Raw genomic sequence first — 16,850 nt, forward strand, 5'->3', positions numbered from 1 at the left:
ATCGCTAATTCAACACCAGCATTATTTATTATATATATGGGGAGCCAGGTAGCAGGGCCTAGAGCTGTTTTCTTGAAGTGTGTGCTGGTTTCTCCGTGTGGGTAAATAGTTTGGAGGCTTCTGCGTGCGGTTTATGCAACGGCTAGCAGCATTGATTAAATGTCGTTTAAATGTGCAAGCAAATCAGGAGAGGCAAACAGAAGGCGCATATCTGTGTGTGGGAGCAGAGAAGGCGAGGGAGGAGGCGAGGAGGAGCCCTGCATGTGGCCAGGATTTTCAGGAGGAGCCAAGCAGAAGCTTCCAGGACCAGAACCAGAACTCTCGATGGAATGTTATTGTATGTGCGTGGGCATGTGGGTTTCTGCATGGGATAAAATGGCACTGGGCGAATGTAAACGCATTGAACTCGATGCAATTGATGGAACTACGCTCACACACACACAGACACACATATACACACACCCACAAATACCAAATGCATTGTGTGGCAAGGGGTACGGGTCCGTGCTTCGGTTCACATATGCCAGTGGTAGACAGAGAGAAATCGACACGCCGCCGGTGGTGATGCTTAAAGCAACTGACTGAATGGCGCCCAACTAAGGAACCACACAATGGCATCGAACGGCATCGAAACGGGCGGATTATTTCATTAGCTTGATGTGCATACTAACTGCGAATAGGTGATAGGTATTATTTCTCGCTTGATAAACTGGCAAAGCACGAGGCCTTGAAAACAAAGGCAGACTGTTAAACAAACATCCGATCGATGAATCTAACGACCCGCAATTTATGTTCCATATATGCATTGCAATCAATAAAAAAAAATCGCATAAACATGCCAAAAACATGAGGGCTGCTGAGGGAGCTGAGGGATAGTGCTAATTAGAAATATCAAGTATACGCCTTAGGGCTGTATAAACAGGCAGCGTAATGGTTTTGCCATCTGTTAATTACGTGATGGGACACCTTGAGGTATTCGTGTATTTGTTATAGTTTGCCTTTTAATTGCCGTTGGCAAGCGACATTTTTCAACAATTTGTTCCATGGTGGTCAGCCGTCAATAGGGTTGCCACCTGCCGGCACACACACAGAAGCACACTCGCACATGTGAGTGGGCACCCTGAGAAGCGCAAATTTAATTAAAGTTGGGAAAACACTATTGACTCGAACGGTAAATTATGCAGCAGACTACACAGAACAAAGCAGCAGATGAACAACTGGAATGCCGGCGAGTTGAAAGGGTGCCGAAGTGGAGGGGGGGATGGCGCAGAAAGTGGGTGGTGCAGACAAATCGACAGGAGAAATTGATAGACAATCGCACAGATGGAGATAGATTGCCAAGTGTACTGCTTTCCCTGCCTCCTCCTCTATTCCTAGCACACAGGAAGAATCCAAATAAGGATATTCATAAAATTCTGTTTGATAGAAGATTTGAGTTTGGTTTTCAAAACTACCCAACTTTGTATATAATATAAGACTAAACAGTCATAGAGAGAGTTCTTAGTCTGATATGAATGCAAATATATCTTCGTGAGAGATGTCAGTTATGGCTTTCAATGGACTAAACACTCTATTGATCACAATGGGATTACCCAGAAGTAATCCTGTTTTTCACGGTGCACTCTCTTATTCACTGAAATGCAAAAGGAAATGAAAACCGAGGGGCGACGAGCATCCCGGCATTGGGAAAAGGTACCCAAAGAGGCTTTAGCTATGCACACACATACGTTGGCTCAACTCCACTCCAGATGCGCATTCAAAGCAAGATGGGAAAACGTGGAAAAGTCGTGGAAACCGAGGGAAGGCGACCCCAGAAATGATAGGTGAACACGCTGGCGGGGAGGGCAGGCCGGCGGTGTTCGGAATCAGGACGATGATTTTTCCTCGAAATCGAAATTGACGAAAAACGCCGTTCAAAATGCCAAATGAATCTCAGCTTGTGGCATGTGTGTTTTCGCCAAGAACGGCAAACTCACAAGAAGGTTTTTTTTTTATTTTTTGGGGTAGAAGCGAGTGCAAAGGGGTGCGAAGAGGGTTCAAAGGGGGTGCCATGACAATAGCAGATAAGACAAACAGCGGGCGCCTCCTCGAAGGAACGACTGTCGAATACTCTAACAAGTCACCGATCACCTGCAGCAATGAGCTATGAAAAAGGCTTTTGTTAGGGAGTATCTTCTCGTGACTCAATCAAAAAGCATTTTTATATTCATTAATTGGAATGTCCTTGAAAGGGTATCCAATACCTGGTCCCCATCTGAGTGCATCCTCGGAAAGGGTATGCTCAGCAAAACTAGCTGCTAGCACAATTGCAAAGTTTTACAGCGGAATAACCATCGGACCGACGGTGTGCATAGCACAGCGCGGCAGACACTTCAATTCCACTTACCGCACTCCGATACCCTGTTCTCCCCGATAGCCCCCCCCCTGGTTTTCCCCCTTTCAAATCGCGTGAAATTGCATCGAGAGTTGATTTCGCTGCGAGTGCTACTGCTTATTTTTGCCTTTATTGCATTCGCGTTCGGTTGGCCTGATAAAAATGAATGACTGCATCAATGACAGTCGCAGGATGCGGCACCAGGGGGATTCGAGGATACAAGGCTGCAAGGATGCAAGGACAGAGGATGCAGGATGCAGGATGCAGGACATGAAATCAATGCAGTCGTGGTGGAAATCAAGGGGGGCAGGCGATCCGACGTGCGACACTTGCTCATTTGCAGCGTTTAGGACTAAAGTGGCAGGAAGCAGAGCTCCTCCGTTGCGAGTGTGTGTGTGACACAGAAAGAAATATATTTTCCTTTTAGATATATATCTCAGATCATAACTTATGTATTTTCTTATCGCATATCCCGGAGGCGGTTCCTTGCAATGTATTCAGCTTACTAATTCCTATTTTTCAATGCATATTCTCTCAGTGTCCGTGGCGGAATGAAGTCAACAAGTTGAGCACACGACCACTCTGACCGTGCCCACACAGGCACACTCATACACTCATACACTCACACACACAAAGCGAGAAACACATACGCATATCATATCTGTGTGTGTGTGTGTGTGCAAATCAGATGCTTACAAAATCACATTATGCTAATGTCGTGTAATTTTGTGTGCACAAGGAGCGGCATTAGGGATCCAAAGGGGGCCTTTCAGAGGAGGGGGACTGGGTAGGTAGGTGGGTAGGTTCCATTTGAGGTCGAATGCCAAGTGGTGGGCGGTGTTGGGTGGTGCTGCAGCGGTGGTTCCGCCGAGAGAACCTTCTGTAATTACACGCATAAACCAGTCAAATGCTCGAGAGCTTCAAATTATTTGAAGAACTGCATCGGCAGGGGAAATCGATGCGAAATGTGGACAGGATGCAGAGGGAAAATGCTCATTCGATCGAAGGAGACAATAAATAACGTCAGCGTTTGCCAACAATCACTGAACTAATGGCAAGGCAGGCCAAACATTACTCATCAATATCAGTAATCGACTGACGGAAAGTCAATTTGCAATCTATTGCTACATGATTGGGATTTTAAAAACTCAAACTCTCCGAAATGAGCAAGATGGATTACCTTTTGTTGGGACTGACAAGCTATGAATTTGGGGCTTATAGGAAAATTTGAGGCAAATTTTCAGCTGAAAAAGGGGGAAAACTTTAGAAAGCATGATGCATTTTCTGAGTTCTTAGAACGTCAAAGTTATTATAGTTACTCTCTTCTACTCGAAATCAAGTCAAATTACTACTTATCTCCAGAAATATGAATATACGTACAGCCAGCCTCTTGAACCTGCGCGCCCAAAAACGTTATGAATCGAATGGAAAGCTGTCGCATTTGTCGCTTATCGATACCCATAACTCAAAACATCAGCGGGATGGGATAATGTGCGGTGACAGAGACAAATGTCAAAGTTGAAGGCTGGTCGTCGACCCCATGCCATCAGGAGGATGCCGTCCATACGGTTTTTCCTCGGAGACTCACGGGGGATTCCTGCCCCGACAGCCATCATCGCATGTGCGCTCGCTCCGCCTTGCTACGCACATTCATGTAAATCTCATGGCATATAATCAGTGCCACATTCAGGGCAAATCTCCAGGTGCCACGCCCACCCCTCGCCGCCCCTAAGGCAGCAAACGCATTACATATGCCAATTTATTCATTATATTCATATTGTGCTGTCTCATTCGTTATTTCCCCCGTTTTGTCTTTTTCTTGATCCCGCTTCCCTGCCAAGTTTCTTCCCCTGTTTTAATGCTCTTCTCGAAGGGAATCTTGTTCCCGAAGGATCTTTAAAGTTGCTAAATGGCTTTTACAAGCACAAGTAGTACAAGTTCCATTCAACTATAAGGGAGGGTGTTTCTGAGTCTATGAGTTAAGGTAACATTTCGATAATAATCATGAAATAAGAAGAAGCTTTCGTTGCTTAAAGTTCTTCAAATTGACTTACTTTTTGAACTTAAGTTATTTTGAACTATTATTTTTTTTTAATTACCAACAAATTTCAAAAAGATAAAATCCAGACTTTCAGCGTTAATAACATTTAGTAAAGAACTTTGGAAGCAATATTCTTATGTAGCGTATTTGCTAGCCTACTTTTGTGGGCCTTCCTCGATCTCCGCTGTTTCTGTTTCCTTGTTGTTTCTCCGTCTGCGTCCTTTTCTTGACTTGCGCGTCTTGGTGTGTGCTTGTGCGCTTCCTCCGTGTGTATGAGTGAGTGCTAGTGTCGCATTTTGTGTTTGTTTATTTGTTTATTTGTTTATGTGCTTGTTTGCTGTGCGTGGCTTGTCTCGGCGGTTTTGTCGTCGAGAGGCTGGAGAAACTTTGGGGGGCCTAAGCATGAGCAGCTGTCAATTTTGATGGGGAACTCACTGGCATGCTGGCACCCGCCTCGCCTCCATCTGCCTTCCCCATCTGCAGGATCCTGCTGGATGGCGGATGCCGAGCTATTTACGTCAGCGCTTTCAATTAAGAGTGTTTTATGTTCAGCAAAGGAAATTAGCATTTATTGTTGTCGCGCGCGACTTCCTCCACTCAGGCTCTTCCCCTTTCGCTGGCCATACGTAAACTCGATTAATTCTGCACCTTCAGTTATGGCTGCAGTGTGACGGGCCATCACTTTGCAGGACATCGACGTGGAAATTACCTCTTACCCTGCCAATGTCTCAGGATCACTTGAAAATATGACTATCCTTGCGAAACAAGACCTAAAACTGGCTTAGTCAATGCTGAGCAGTATAAGTTAAGTGCAGAGCTTTGACCCCTGGTGTTTCCCATAACCACTTTACGACTAATAAATCTTGTTTAAATCTTGGAAGCCGGCCATGCGATTGGAATTCCCACTGATTTCAGGGTATGCGAAATGAGGTGAGGCTAGGAAACGGCTGGCGGTAGACGGAAATGACTTCTGCGCTGGGAACTGTTGCTCCAACGCAGCTCCAGCTGCACTTTCATTACACATTACACCGTTGCTCAGGTATTACGAATACCCAAAACCCAACACCCTCCCCCCTCTTTACGAACAAAGGTCCTTGGGGCAGATGGCAGCGGAAGAGTAAAAGACGCAGCTGAAATCAACGCAAGGTGCACTTTGAATTACAAATGATTCCGGGCCATTCCGGACTGGCAGTATCATATAAATGTTAAAGCCAGAGCCATGGCCATGGCCACGCCCACACAGCAGCCCACCGTCCACGCCCCCGTTTTCCAGTAGCAATTTGCTAATTTCGAATGCACTTCGAAATGTTTGCCCAATTTGGTTGGCCAACATTTTGAAACATGACTTGACAATCATGCCGCGGGAGATGGCTAAACGGGCGGCGGGTGCGGGTGGAGCTTCGAGGGGGTCCTCTGGATTTTGCAGGGGGCTTCAGTTACTGGTAACTTGTAAGGGGGCGTGCCAGGGCCTTGTGACGTGACTGTGACTGTGCAGAAAGTTTTATTCATCAAGCTGATAGCCGTATTTAACAACAGTCGGGGGAAGTGGGGCGGAAGGGGCGGCGATAATGGGGGGTGGGGCTTTTCCGTGGGAAGCGGAAAAGCTGGCACCTAAAAGGATGAAGCGACAACAATTCTTGGGCTAAAACTCTTACACTGACAGCGAAGTTGCAGGAGCAGAGTGAATATCTTTTTTAATATAAACGTTCGATTTTCAAAATCAGTAACTGTTAAACACGTTTTCTATTCTTATTACGTTATTGATAATGCTAATAATAATATAGTTTACATGCACCTTAAGCAGCTCTGCCATTTCATTTTCCTTAATAAAGGTCTTAAATGGTCCTCAAAATGGATAATTTTGTTATTCCAACATTAAAGTGATTTCTCTTAGTGGCGTATATCCTATTGATATATATATATATATTTATATATATGTACGAAGGGAGTGACTAGTGCAGTAATAAAATGCTGGTCAAGAGCAAGAGGGACGGACAGACAGGGCTATGGAAGAAGGCAGAGGGAAAAGGACACCAGGAGGTCTGGGATAATTTACGCTTTAAAGTTTTGCATTTCTCTGATATTGCTGACGGTATACAATATATATTTAATTAAATTCGAGAGTTTGCTCTCTTTCACCTTGACTGTCCATTGTGTGACCTCCTGACCCACCCACCAGACCCTCAAGAGCTCTGCCTCTTGAACAGTCGGGCAGTCCCCTTGCCGGCAACGATAACACTTTTTAAAGTAGTTTTAGGTGGTGTGCAGCGTGTTGCAAGTTGCACGTTGCACACTGCAACTCATCTTCAACTTTAATTAAATGTATTGTTTTTTCTATCCACCGTGTGTAGGTGTTAGTGTGTGCGTGCATTCTTTTCACACGCTTCATTTGCCTCTGCCTCTCCCCCATTCCCCATTTCCCATTTTCCGCCTTCGGAGATCGCCGCAATAGTTTGCTCAACTTTTGCGTTGTGTTCCACATGCTTGGCGCACACTTCTCCAAACCACATAGTTTGGTGAGCTCGGCTAGCGGTACGGACTTTTTCAGGGGGGTACAGGGGGCTGCAGTGCGATGTTCGTACTGCTGCGGTGAAGACAATAACACCTACTTCAAGGAGAATTAGAATTACGTAAAAAAGAGGTTTCATTAAGATTGAGAAATGATGTTTATACATTTCAGAAACCAAAACTACTTTGTATATTTTTGTAGCGGCTTCTCAAGGAAACTCAGCCTGCACCTAGTGACTTGACCGCCACTGTGTATCGAAGACTTGTGTGCGTTTGAGCGTGTGCCATGCATCGCGATGAGTTTTATGGTAGTCAACATGCAATTGTGTGATGCTCTTCACTTTTGCTAACTAACACGGAACATGGCAAATCCATTGGGGGTGCCCGAAAGGGATGGTTAGGAGACGGGTGATGGGTAGGGGGTGGTCTGAGCCATGGTCCAAAAGGATAGGCAGGAATAGGCTGTGTGCAAAAGTTTGCCAGCTGCGCCAAGTTCTAATGAGCAAATTCTTTCGGGCAACAAAAGTGAGATGAGTTCGGGCTGCAAATGAGAATGGAGCATGGAGAATGTCGAGGAGAAAGTCGGGAAGAGAATTTCTTCGCAATTCGAGCTATTGCCAGCCAACTTTCCTTTCCCCTTTCCTGCACTCTCCCCTTTAAAACTCCTCCAAGTGCTGCCTCGCTTTATGTTGCATCGAAATCGGTGGAGTGGATCGTAAATAGGAAATGCTTTTAGCTGGAAAGATATACACTTGGCTCAGAAGGCCTTGGCCAAAAGCTGTTCTGCAAGTTTAGTGTTAAACTAAGCATATTACTTGGCTTCTTAACCCCCCAAAGTAATCTACATTTTAACCCTTGTCAGCAGTATTAAAACAATGTAACCTTTTGCATTGACATAAATATATAATTAGTTTTATTCATTTATAATTAGATTAAAAGTTTATAAAAGTTTTGGCGGTTAGTCTTCATCGTCAAGAGGATTGGGGTGTTGCTCGACATACTCCATAAGATCGGGGTAGTCCTCCAGCTCGGAAGAGTAATCATCTTCGGAAGAGCCGGACGAAATCTCCATATTGGCATACTCCTCTAAGGTGGGGCCCGGCCCCTCCCCTCTAGCTGCCCTGATTTCATTCACCATGTCCACTAGGGAGTTAACCACCAGCTTCAAGGATCGGAAACTGGCATTTGAAACATAAAGCACATTGGATTTGAAGACCATGTACTCGAGATTCTCTATGGCGAGATCGGCTTCCTTCTTGTTTGAAAACTGGACAAATCCCAGCCTTCTATAGACTAGCGAGCCAAGGACTTTCCCGTACGGCTGGCATAATTCAGCCAGCTCGTGGCGGGTGCAAGCCGGAAGGTTGCGCACGAAGATCCTGCTGGTGAGGCAAGTTGGTCCAGTGGTTAGTTTAATTCCCCCAATATCGTTGCTTGCAGCCATTGTCGAGATTTTATTTCCTATTCCTTTCAGATTGTCACGAGCAGTAAAAGTTGTCAAATCACTCAGAGTGGGACCAGAGACTATGTAAGGAAACTTACCGAATATTACAGGGTTGTCACAGTTACTTCGGCTTTCTGCAAGAATCCCTCCGTTCCTGGGTATTTAAATTATCATTTAATCGGTTTTCTTTGTGGGTTGTCATCTTAACTTTGCCATTTGCCGTTCCTTTTCCCAGAGTCCTTTCCTTGAGTTTTAATTTCGCTTCTTTCTGCTTCTTCTGGCCACACCTTTGCATTTTCTCGGCTTTCTTTTCCGGTTAATTTCCCATCTTCTTATTGCATTTCTTTGCCTTACTTTCTTTCTGCCGAGGGCAGCATTTGCTCATTTTTTGGTGGTCCTCCTCCCACAGATATAGAGACATAAATTCCATCTGTTATCTGTCTTATCTTTTCCATTAATCTCTATTTATTACCAGACTTTGCTCACTTTCCACTCGTCATTCTTCCAAGGGGGGTTTAGGGAGTCCCCTCTGTTGCAGTCTTAGACGAATGTTCTGTTCAAAAAGAAAGCTACGAACATTTTTCTGGAAGCACTAACCAACCCCGCCCATGCAGTATCAAGTCCTGACTGCGCCACTGTTCTTACCCTTTCACCCCATTCTCCGCAACCCCTTTTTTACTCTTCGATGGTCTTTAATCTGCTCCTTCATCGCTGATAGTTCCGTTTATTCCATTTTAATTCGTTTCTCATATTAAATGTCTTACTTTGAGTCCCCCTGTCGCCTCTCCCTCCCTCGGCACCCCTCGGCACCCCTCGGCCCATCTTCCAGCAGGTTTTCCCCCACTGCCGTCCTCACCCCTCGATCCGCTCTTTTCATTGTATCTAGATGAACTTCTTTACGGTTGCTTCTTCAACTTTTCTGCGCTTATCGCCATCGCAAGCCAAGGCTTCCCCATTCCCCATTCCATCTGCCAGCGTTTGCGGTGGCACGCCCCACCCTCTGGGCCGCCACCACCTGAACCATCCAAGTCCACACACCAGCCCGTCTCCTCGTTGGCCTTTATTCGCTTTTATTTCAGCTTGTCTAGCAGCAATCCACTTGAAGGATGCCACAATCTTACGTCTGCTCCTGCTGATGCTGATGCTGATGATGCGTCTTCATCCGCGTCCGCATCTTTGTCCTGTCCTTGGCCCTCCTCTCGGTCCTGACCAGAAGCAATAACAGCAACGGGGGACACTGAGGGAAAATGTTGGAAAGTTAGATTTCTTTTTAATTTGATATCAAACTATATTATACATAATTTTCTTAATTTTCCAATTTGTTGCTGTTTTCTGGATGAGCTAATCAACTTAAATATTCGCAGTGTTGTTTCCCTTTAGCTCGACCCCAAATTACCCACTACTTTCGCCGTGTGGCTTGAGAATGGCTCGCATCGCCTTCAAACCCCAACAAATTGCAAAAAGAAAACATTTCCATGCAACTTACTTACATTTCTTTGTGGCTGTCTGATGTCTGATGTCTGTGCTTTGCTTGCTGGTTGCTGGTGCTCCAGATCCCACTTTTCTGCCCCACTTAATGCCTATTTATTGCCTCTTTAATCTGCTGCCTTGGAGGAACACAACCTGGCTGCTGGATGCCTGGGATGTGGGTGAACTGGAATCGGGAATAGGGAATCGGGAACTTGGGGCATTCAAGTGAACGGACGCCGGATGCTGGATACTGGATACTGGGAATTGAATCTTCAGCAGTCGATGTTCGACAATTTAACAATTATGCTAAGCGCCAGCAGTCCACAGAAACAGATACAGACACAGACACAGAGACAGACACGGACTCAGCCACAGCCAGAGCCACAGACTAGCTTCCATGTGTGCACACAAGTGCAAACAATTATCTAATTGATTTTGGCATTACAAAATTTGCCCAGAAATTCGATTTGAAATCATTTGAGTTAACAGCTAAACGATTGCATCTCTGAGCAACTTTACACATGCCGAAATATCCATCCTATCCCATTATATAATATTTCCATTAAGTATACAAGTTCTGCCGATAAGGGTTCCTGCCGCAGTTCTAAAATAATGGCTTGATGGGCGGGCGGGTGTAAATTAATTTATTTGAAATTTATGTAACACCCTTGGGATTCCTCAAATCGAATTTCGGTGCCAGTTGCAATTCCTTCGCTGATTCCCAGCCATTGCCCGAGATGATTCGGCAATTTCATTAAAATGTTGCACACAACTTAAGTAAGAGGGCGGCAAAAGGGGCGTGGCATTAAGGGCTAGACAGCTAGAGAGTTGGTGGCTGGAGGAGGGGGGGGCAAGGAAAAACCAATATCAAATATTTAAGCACTTCAAATTGCTCGTTTGCACTTGCCAAAATAACTACGCAAAATTCAAGACGACGACGAGGACGAGGACGAACGAGGACGATGAAGATGATGAAGAAGTTCAAGTGAAAGACGCCAGAAAAGGATGGTGCCGCTGACAGGAGCAGGGACGTAAGGGACGTAAGCTTCCCGTGGGCTTACCTCGAATGTACATTCCAAGGCCAAATTTGGCGATATATTCTCGGCTTTACAGCTGAATAATTCCAACGGTTAGCGGGCGAGAATGCATGAAGTATTCAAGCCTTAAGAAAGCAAAGCTATAAGCATTTGTATTTGATTCTTTGAACTTTTTCCTAACTTGATCTGCGCTTCTACAAGTTTCTCCGTTTGTACGTTTGTCCGTGGGGACGTCAAGATCTCGGAATATCTATTAGCTGAAGTGTCGGGATAAGTACTAAAGCTATTTCTGAATTCATTTCATTAACATACATTTATTTTGCCAACAAAAAACCGAATTTAGAGGTCTAATTTCAAAAATGTTTTGTTCATTTTGCTAAGAGTCCTCGTATTTTTGGAAACTATAAAGAGCTACGAGGCTTTGTTAAGAACAATTTATCTGTTTGAGTTGCAATTCTGGGAAGTTCACAGCACTGCGAATTTCAAGTGGCTGCTGGGTCTTAAACATGGAAAAGGGGTTGAGATATGGGGGCGGAGGCGCACACACGCGCACGTTACATGAAGGAGGAAGGACGCTGAAGTCTGTGCTTGTGCCTCTGTTTCTGTTTCTGCTTCTGGCTGGTGATGCTCCTTATCCTTCGGTGGTTGCCAAGCAGTTGACTCTGTTGCTGGCATTATCAAAAATTTAAAGTTTGCCATTATGTTATATTTCCTTAAGTTGCAAATTAAAACCCCTCAAGTGCAGCCGGCCTCTGGTAGCGTATAAATGCACTGCAATGCAGACAAGATCATATTTTGTTGGTTATATCTATTTATCTACTTACTTATTTATGTGCTTAAGGCATCATAGTTAACACGTTCGAATTCAGAACACTAAATGATGTCGTAGTTTTCCTAAGAGCTTCCAAAATGTATAAGAAACTCATTTAACGTAAAGTCGTATGGGACAATCTGACTGACTTGGAAACACAAATAGATCCTCATCAAAGAGGTGAACTGTGACGTTGTTCTTGGATCTCAAAACCACCTTGGACTGACAGCCAAGTGCTGAGAAGTCCAAGTTAGTTACATAGAGGTTAGTTCTTCTCTGATATAAAAGGCGTATGCGAATGCCTTCAGATTCTTGTTGATGACCAGAACAGCAGCTTTCGCACTTAATTTGCCCTGTTGAAATCCATACTCTTCCTAGATAATCTTCCAAATGGTGGGCACTGCGGGAAGTTCTCTAGAAATATACGAACTGAAGTTCAATTGATCCACTGGACTTCACTATTGTTATTATCATTTTTGTCCAATTGGCACAATTTTATAAAAAGTGTGGCCAGCCTTAATTATGAAAACATCTGTTGGCGGATAATTGGTCCCACTTAACTCTGAACTTTCAGGAACAATGAGAAATAATATTAAAATCGTTGTTTCTAAAGATCTAAGATTATTTCTGCTATGAAATGTAATGTCGCAAAAATCAGACTGGGAAATATTTTCCTCTTTTTGATATAAAGATGTAGTTTTCCTACATGACTTTAAATATATTCATCGAAAGATGAAACCAAAGGGTCTTGGATTCGTTTTAAATTCAGAAACCGCTGCCAATCAAACAAGATTGCTTTCGGTGCGGCTTAAATGCGTGTTATTTGAGCGTTTCCCACTGTGTACTTATAACAACAGATATCTCTGGGCCTGCATGGTTTATTTAACAAGAACTCAGACTCAGTCAGCTTGAGTTGCAGTCTCAGATGGAGCTAGAGAATCCGAGTCCTGCTTGTTGAAATGACCCACTTTCTGGTCTTTGGCTAAGGCAGAGCGTCGCCAGCTAGAAGGGGACGAAGGAAGCCCCCAAAGAAATCAAATGGAAGAGTTGTGCCACGCAAAGCCAAAGGCATCGGTATGAGATGAGATGAGATGAGCCGACGACCAGATGAAATAAAGGCCAACAGACGATGGCCGAACGCGATAAACGACCACAGGCACTCGGGTCTGAGTCCTGCTCGGGCGTGAGTGTGAGTGGCAGAATAAACTGAGTGTGCAGCAGCAAGGGGCAAGGAGCACTGAGTGGAAGCTTCGCTGCACGAACTCTGTGGTGAGTTTCGCACTTGTCTGTTTCTCTGAGGAGAGTGTGCAGCTTCAAGCCAGGCTTCATTCAGTTATTTTTTAAACTATTACAGATTAAGGTTTTAAAATTATGTTTTAGGAATCTCTTCTATTTAAAAGATGTTAATTTTGTAAACCAAAAAGTTCTACAAAATTTTGTTAAACATTTTTAAAAATTTAAAACCTTTCTACATGGGCTTGACTTTCCCCTCGGCTTCGGCTGGGTATTTGGATGCCAGCGGGGGTTGATCGGAGTTGTCTTAGTCCATATCCCTTAACCCCTTGTCGCCCACTGGCACACGCACATTACCATTGTAAGCGTCGGTGTATGTGCTTCCATCTCATCCTCTGTGTGGAAGAGTCCAGGGTGTCTGTGTGGCGCGTGTTTGTGTTTCTAAGTTCGTTTGCTTCTGCTCTTCCTTTGCACTTGGAGAAAGGCTGTGACGAAAGTACAAGGATTAAATATTCCTTAAAATCGGGAAGGCGTAAGGAAGTTCAGTATACATCTGAACTATAAGTAAGGTCTACAGACTTCAGCGCCAATCCAGTTGCCTTCTTTTCTCCCAGTGCACTCCTGCTAACAACTCAGCGTTAAAGTTTTTGCGGTAATGGCGCTCTGGGACGTCGACGGATGGACTGTCACCGGGAGGGTGGAAAAATGGGCGTTACGATGGGATTGTCCCTTGTAGCCCAGTATTCTAGCATCCTAGTATCCCGGCATCCAAGCATCCCAGCATCCCGGGCACAAGAAGGCACAGAAGAAACAGCAGCCCATTAGGCAAGTGCGTATTACTTATGTAGCCTGTTAACTTGCCTCTCGATTATTTGCCCTTTTCCGCCGCACCAGCTTGAAATATATATATTTTTCTCCTTTTCCCCGAGTTTCACTGCCGTTGCGGCGGCCTCTCGTTGTCCTCCGCTCGTAGAATAATTTTAATTGAAATTACGAAAAAGCAAAATTACTCGCCGCCCCAAAAACCAGCAGCCAAAAGGGCGGATTAGATGGCAGATATATGTATACGGACGCATGTACGAGCGAGCGTGTATATCTACGGCGGATTGTCTGGCCTAGGCCATAGACTCTCGTCCGAATTATCATTTTAAATCACTTTGTGTGCGACCACAGAAGTATGCAAATAAAATACCGCAATACATTTTCGGGTCATTTACAGGGTACCACACATTTGGTTTAGCGGCAGCAGGGCAAACAATTCCACCACTAGATTGCAGGGCTTTAAAGGAGTTATTTTCGCTTCGATTTCGATTTTAGTTAAATTTATAGTTAAAGTCACTTTGTAGCTGGCAGTTTTCTCGTGAGATCTGGAGTAGCTGAAATATTGCATTCCCCGAAAGCCAGCAAATGAATTCCTTTATCAGAAAGCCAGTTTAACAGTATTAAGTCGACAGAATTATGTCTTCTTAAGATAGCATCTGTACATTTTAAAATATTTATGCTTAATGAATTCCTTTGATTCTATCATATGCCAGGCAAGCCGTTTGTTTAACCATGAACTTCTCCGCTTCCCTCATTTTTTCCGAATGCCGTAGTTCCGTAGTTGGATGCCCGTAGGTCCGATTGTCCGTTTGTCTGCGCTCTTCCATCTTGTGCTTTGTTTTTAATACGGCCTCTCTGTTTCTGCTTCTGCTTCTGCCTTTGTTTTTGTTTTTGTTTTGCTTTTATTATGAAAATTATTTCGTGCATTCCGGCCTACAAAGCAGCGAGCCGGGCCGTAAAAAGGCGGCACTGGGAATGAAAATCGCATGGCAACTAGACCAGAGACTAGAGATCGTTGGCATTTACAGCAAGTGGGGCTGCGGAAAAAACAAACAACTCGATGGTGAATAGAAAAAATGTATCACGAAATGGAGAGATAAAAATAAAATTAGTTTTAATAAAGTCAAAAAGCCACAGGAAGCGTGCTGCTGGGGAAGATGCCACAATGGAAGTTAAATTTGAAAAGCAAATGAAACAGCAGTGGGCGCCGGGCAGGGGAATCGAATTAAATGTGGGCGATGAAAAACACACGCAGGAATTAAAACGGAAAGCGCAAAAAATAGGGAAAATAGCGGCGGGGTCCGTGAGATATTATAAAACAATGGTGGCATTATGAATACGAATTACGTTGTCCTGGCGATGCCAAATTATGTGTTTGGGGCTACCCCGTGAAGCAGTGGAAAACTCACTTCAGGACTTGAATGTCCAAGCAAACAGCCGCGGTCTCCTCTCTGGCTAGATTAAATTTGCCTCACAAGTGCAACCTTTGTACATAACACTTGAGCACTGGCACTGGAGTGCTGAATGCCCATTTCAACTTTACTCCCAAAGGCCAGAGAATGTATCGAATTTCGAAGCTCAATAATTTGCGAGTTCGGTTCCCAAGAAATTGTAGTCATTTACAAAGTTTGGCCGGAGAAAGAAACTCATAAGCAGCTTAAAAAGGCACAACAACTTCCGTTTGGATGGAAAAAGGTCGTGGCAAGGGAGGAATTTAATTTAAATGGCAGAAAGTACGCCGCCACAAAAACTAAGGGAAAGGATGGACGGATGTCCAGATTAGAGCGAGCAAGAAGCCCCAAAAGTGTCATACTTTAAGGACTTTTCCCGCCGGGTAGATGTCTCAAATATCCCTAAAGTGATTTTGGCCAATCGATATACCATTTGTCTCGAGGAGACACGCGGAGGCAAGATGAACGACTCCCCAATGTGACTTAAAGTGCTTAAAGAAGGGAAATCATTTCTTCACAAAACCCAACACAAAACACAGAGCTGGCCATTTAATATTTAAGCAACTCTTTATCACATTCCATCGATTGTTTGACAGCGTGAGTGGAGAGCAGAGTGAGCCGGAGCCAGAGTGAGTTACTGGATGAGACTAACTAACCGTAGCCTCTGCGGACCCTCTTGTTCACATATTTGTATATAACTAACTAGCTGGGCTCTCACGGCCGCACACATCCAGTCCGTGGAGTACCACAAAAAAGAAGGGGAGCCATTCCGTTGGCCATTGTTGTTTTCTTTTCGTTCCGCTTCTGAGTTCTGCGTTCTGTGTCCTTGGCTCTTCATGCTTTGCCCCGTATCCTTCGCAGGTCCTTGCCCTGTGGTCTTATGTACTCGAAAATCTCAGCAGGTGTCAGAACAATATTATTTTTCTATTGACATACCTCGGGGTTGCCTTTAAGACAGCCTCGTAATCCTATATTACCAGCATCTCAGCCTGGCCCTTGGCTTTTTAAGCACAATCATCTGGCTAAAATGGCCTATTATACCGAAAATATTTCCATCTTAAAAATTTGAGCTATAAATAGTTGCATATTTGAAAGTTTTCGTAGCAGTTTTTTCTAGCGGTTATACAAACTACATATTTTGGGAAAACTTTTTGCTTGTTTGCCCTTCATATTTGCTGGTATTTGACTATTAAGGCAAAGCCCGCTGAATTGATTGACCGTCAGAGAAATCGGAACGTGGGCGTGAATCCTGGCCATGGCAGGAGTCTCAGCGACACTTATCTGAGTTATCCTAATAAGACACAACTGCCACAACAAGCTAGAAGGCCCAGAGAGGAGCAGGAAATGAACACCAAGGCAAGACCGTGGCCGTGCCAAAAGCAGACGACATCATCGTCCGCTCAAGTGTCGAAAGCTGATTACACCCGGCGAAATCTTACATCCAACTTACATTCTCTTGGTAATTTAGTCTTTGGATATCAGGATATGGCTGCCTCTGAATACCCTGAAATGGGTTTTTAATATCTTAACAAATAAGGAACGTTAAGTTAAGTGGCGTTGGTTAGACGAACACCTTGGAGACTTACTGAGAGCTTGAAGGAACTGCTCGAACAGAGATTCATTAAATCTGTAACCTTGTTTTTTGGCTTAGTGTACTGC

General features: G+C 44.4%; 1 protein-coding gene across 1 annotated transcript; it reads right to left on the reverse strand.

Annotated features, from left to right (window-relative positions):
* Positions 1-7,881: 7,881 nt before the first annotated feature.
* On the reverse strand, positions 7,882-8,409 carry LOC108105439 (heterogeneous nuclear ribonucleoproteins C1/C2-like). Its single transcript, XM_017212024.1, has one exon. The coding sequence runs from the start codon at positions 8,365-8,367 to the stop codon at positions 7,882-7,884; it is 486 nt and encodes a 161-aa protein (XP_017067513.1). The 5' UTR covers positions 8,368-8,409.
* Between the last annotated feature and the right edge of the window lie 8,441 nt (positions 8,410-16,850).

The sequence above is a fragment of the Drosophila eugracilis genome, unplaced genomic scaffold, assembly GCF_018153835.1.
Source record: "Drosophila eugracilis isolate 14026-0451.02 unplaced genomic scaffold, ASM1815383v1 contig_2167, whole genome shotgun sequence".
Classification (NCBI taxonomy): Eukaryota; Metazoa; Arthropoda; class Insecta; order Diptera; family Drosophilidae; genus Drosophila; species Drosophila eugracilis.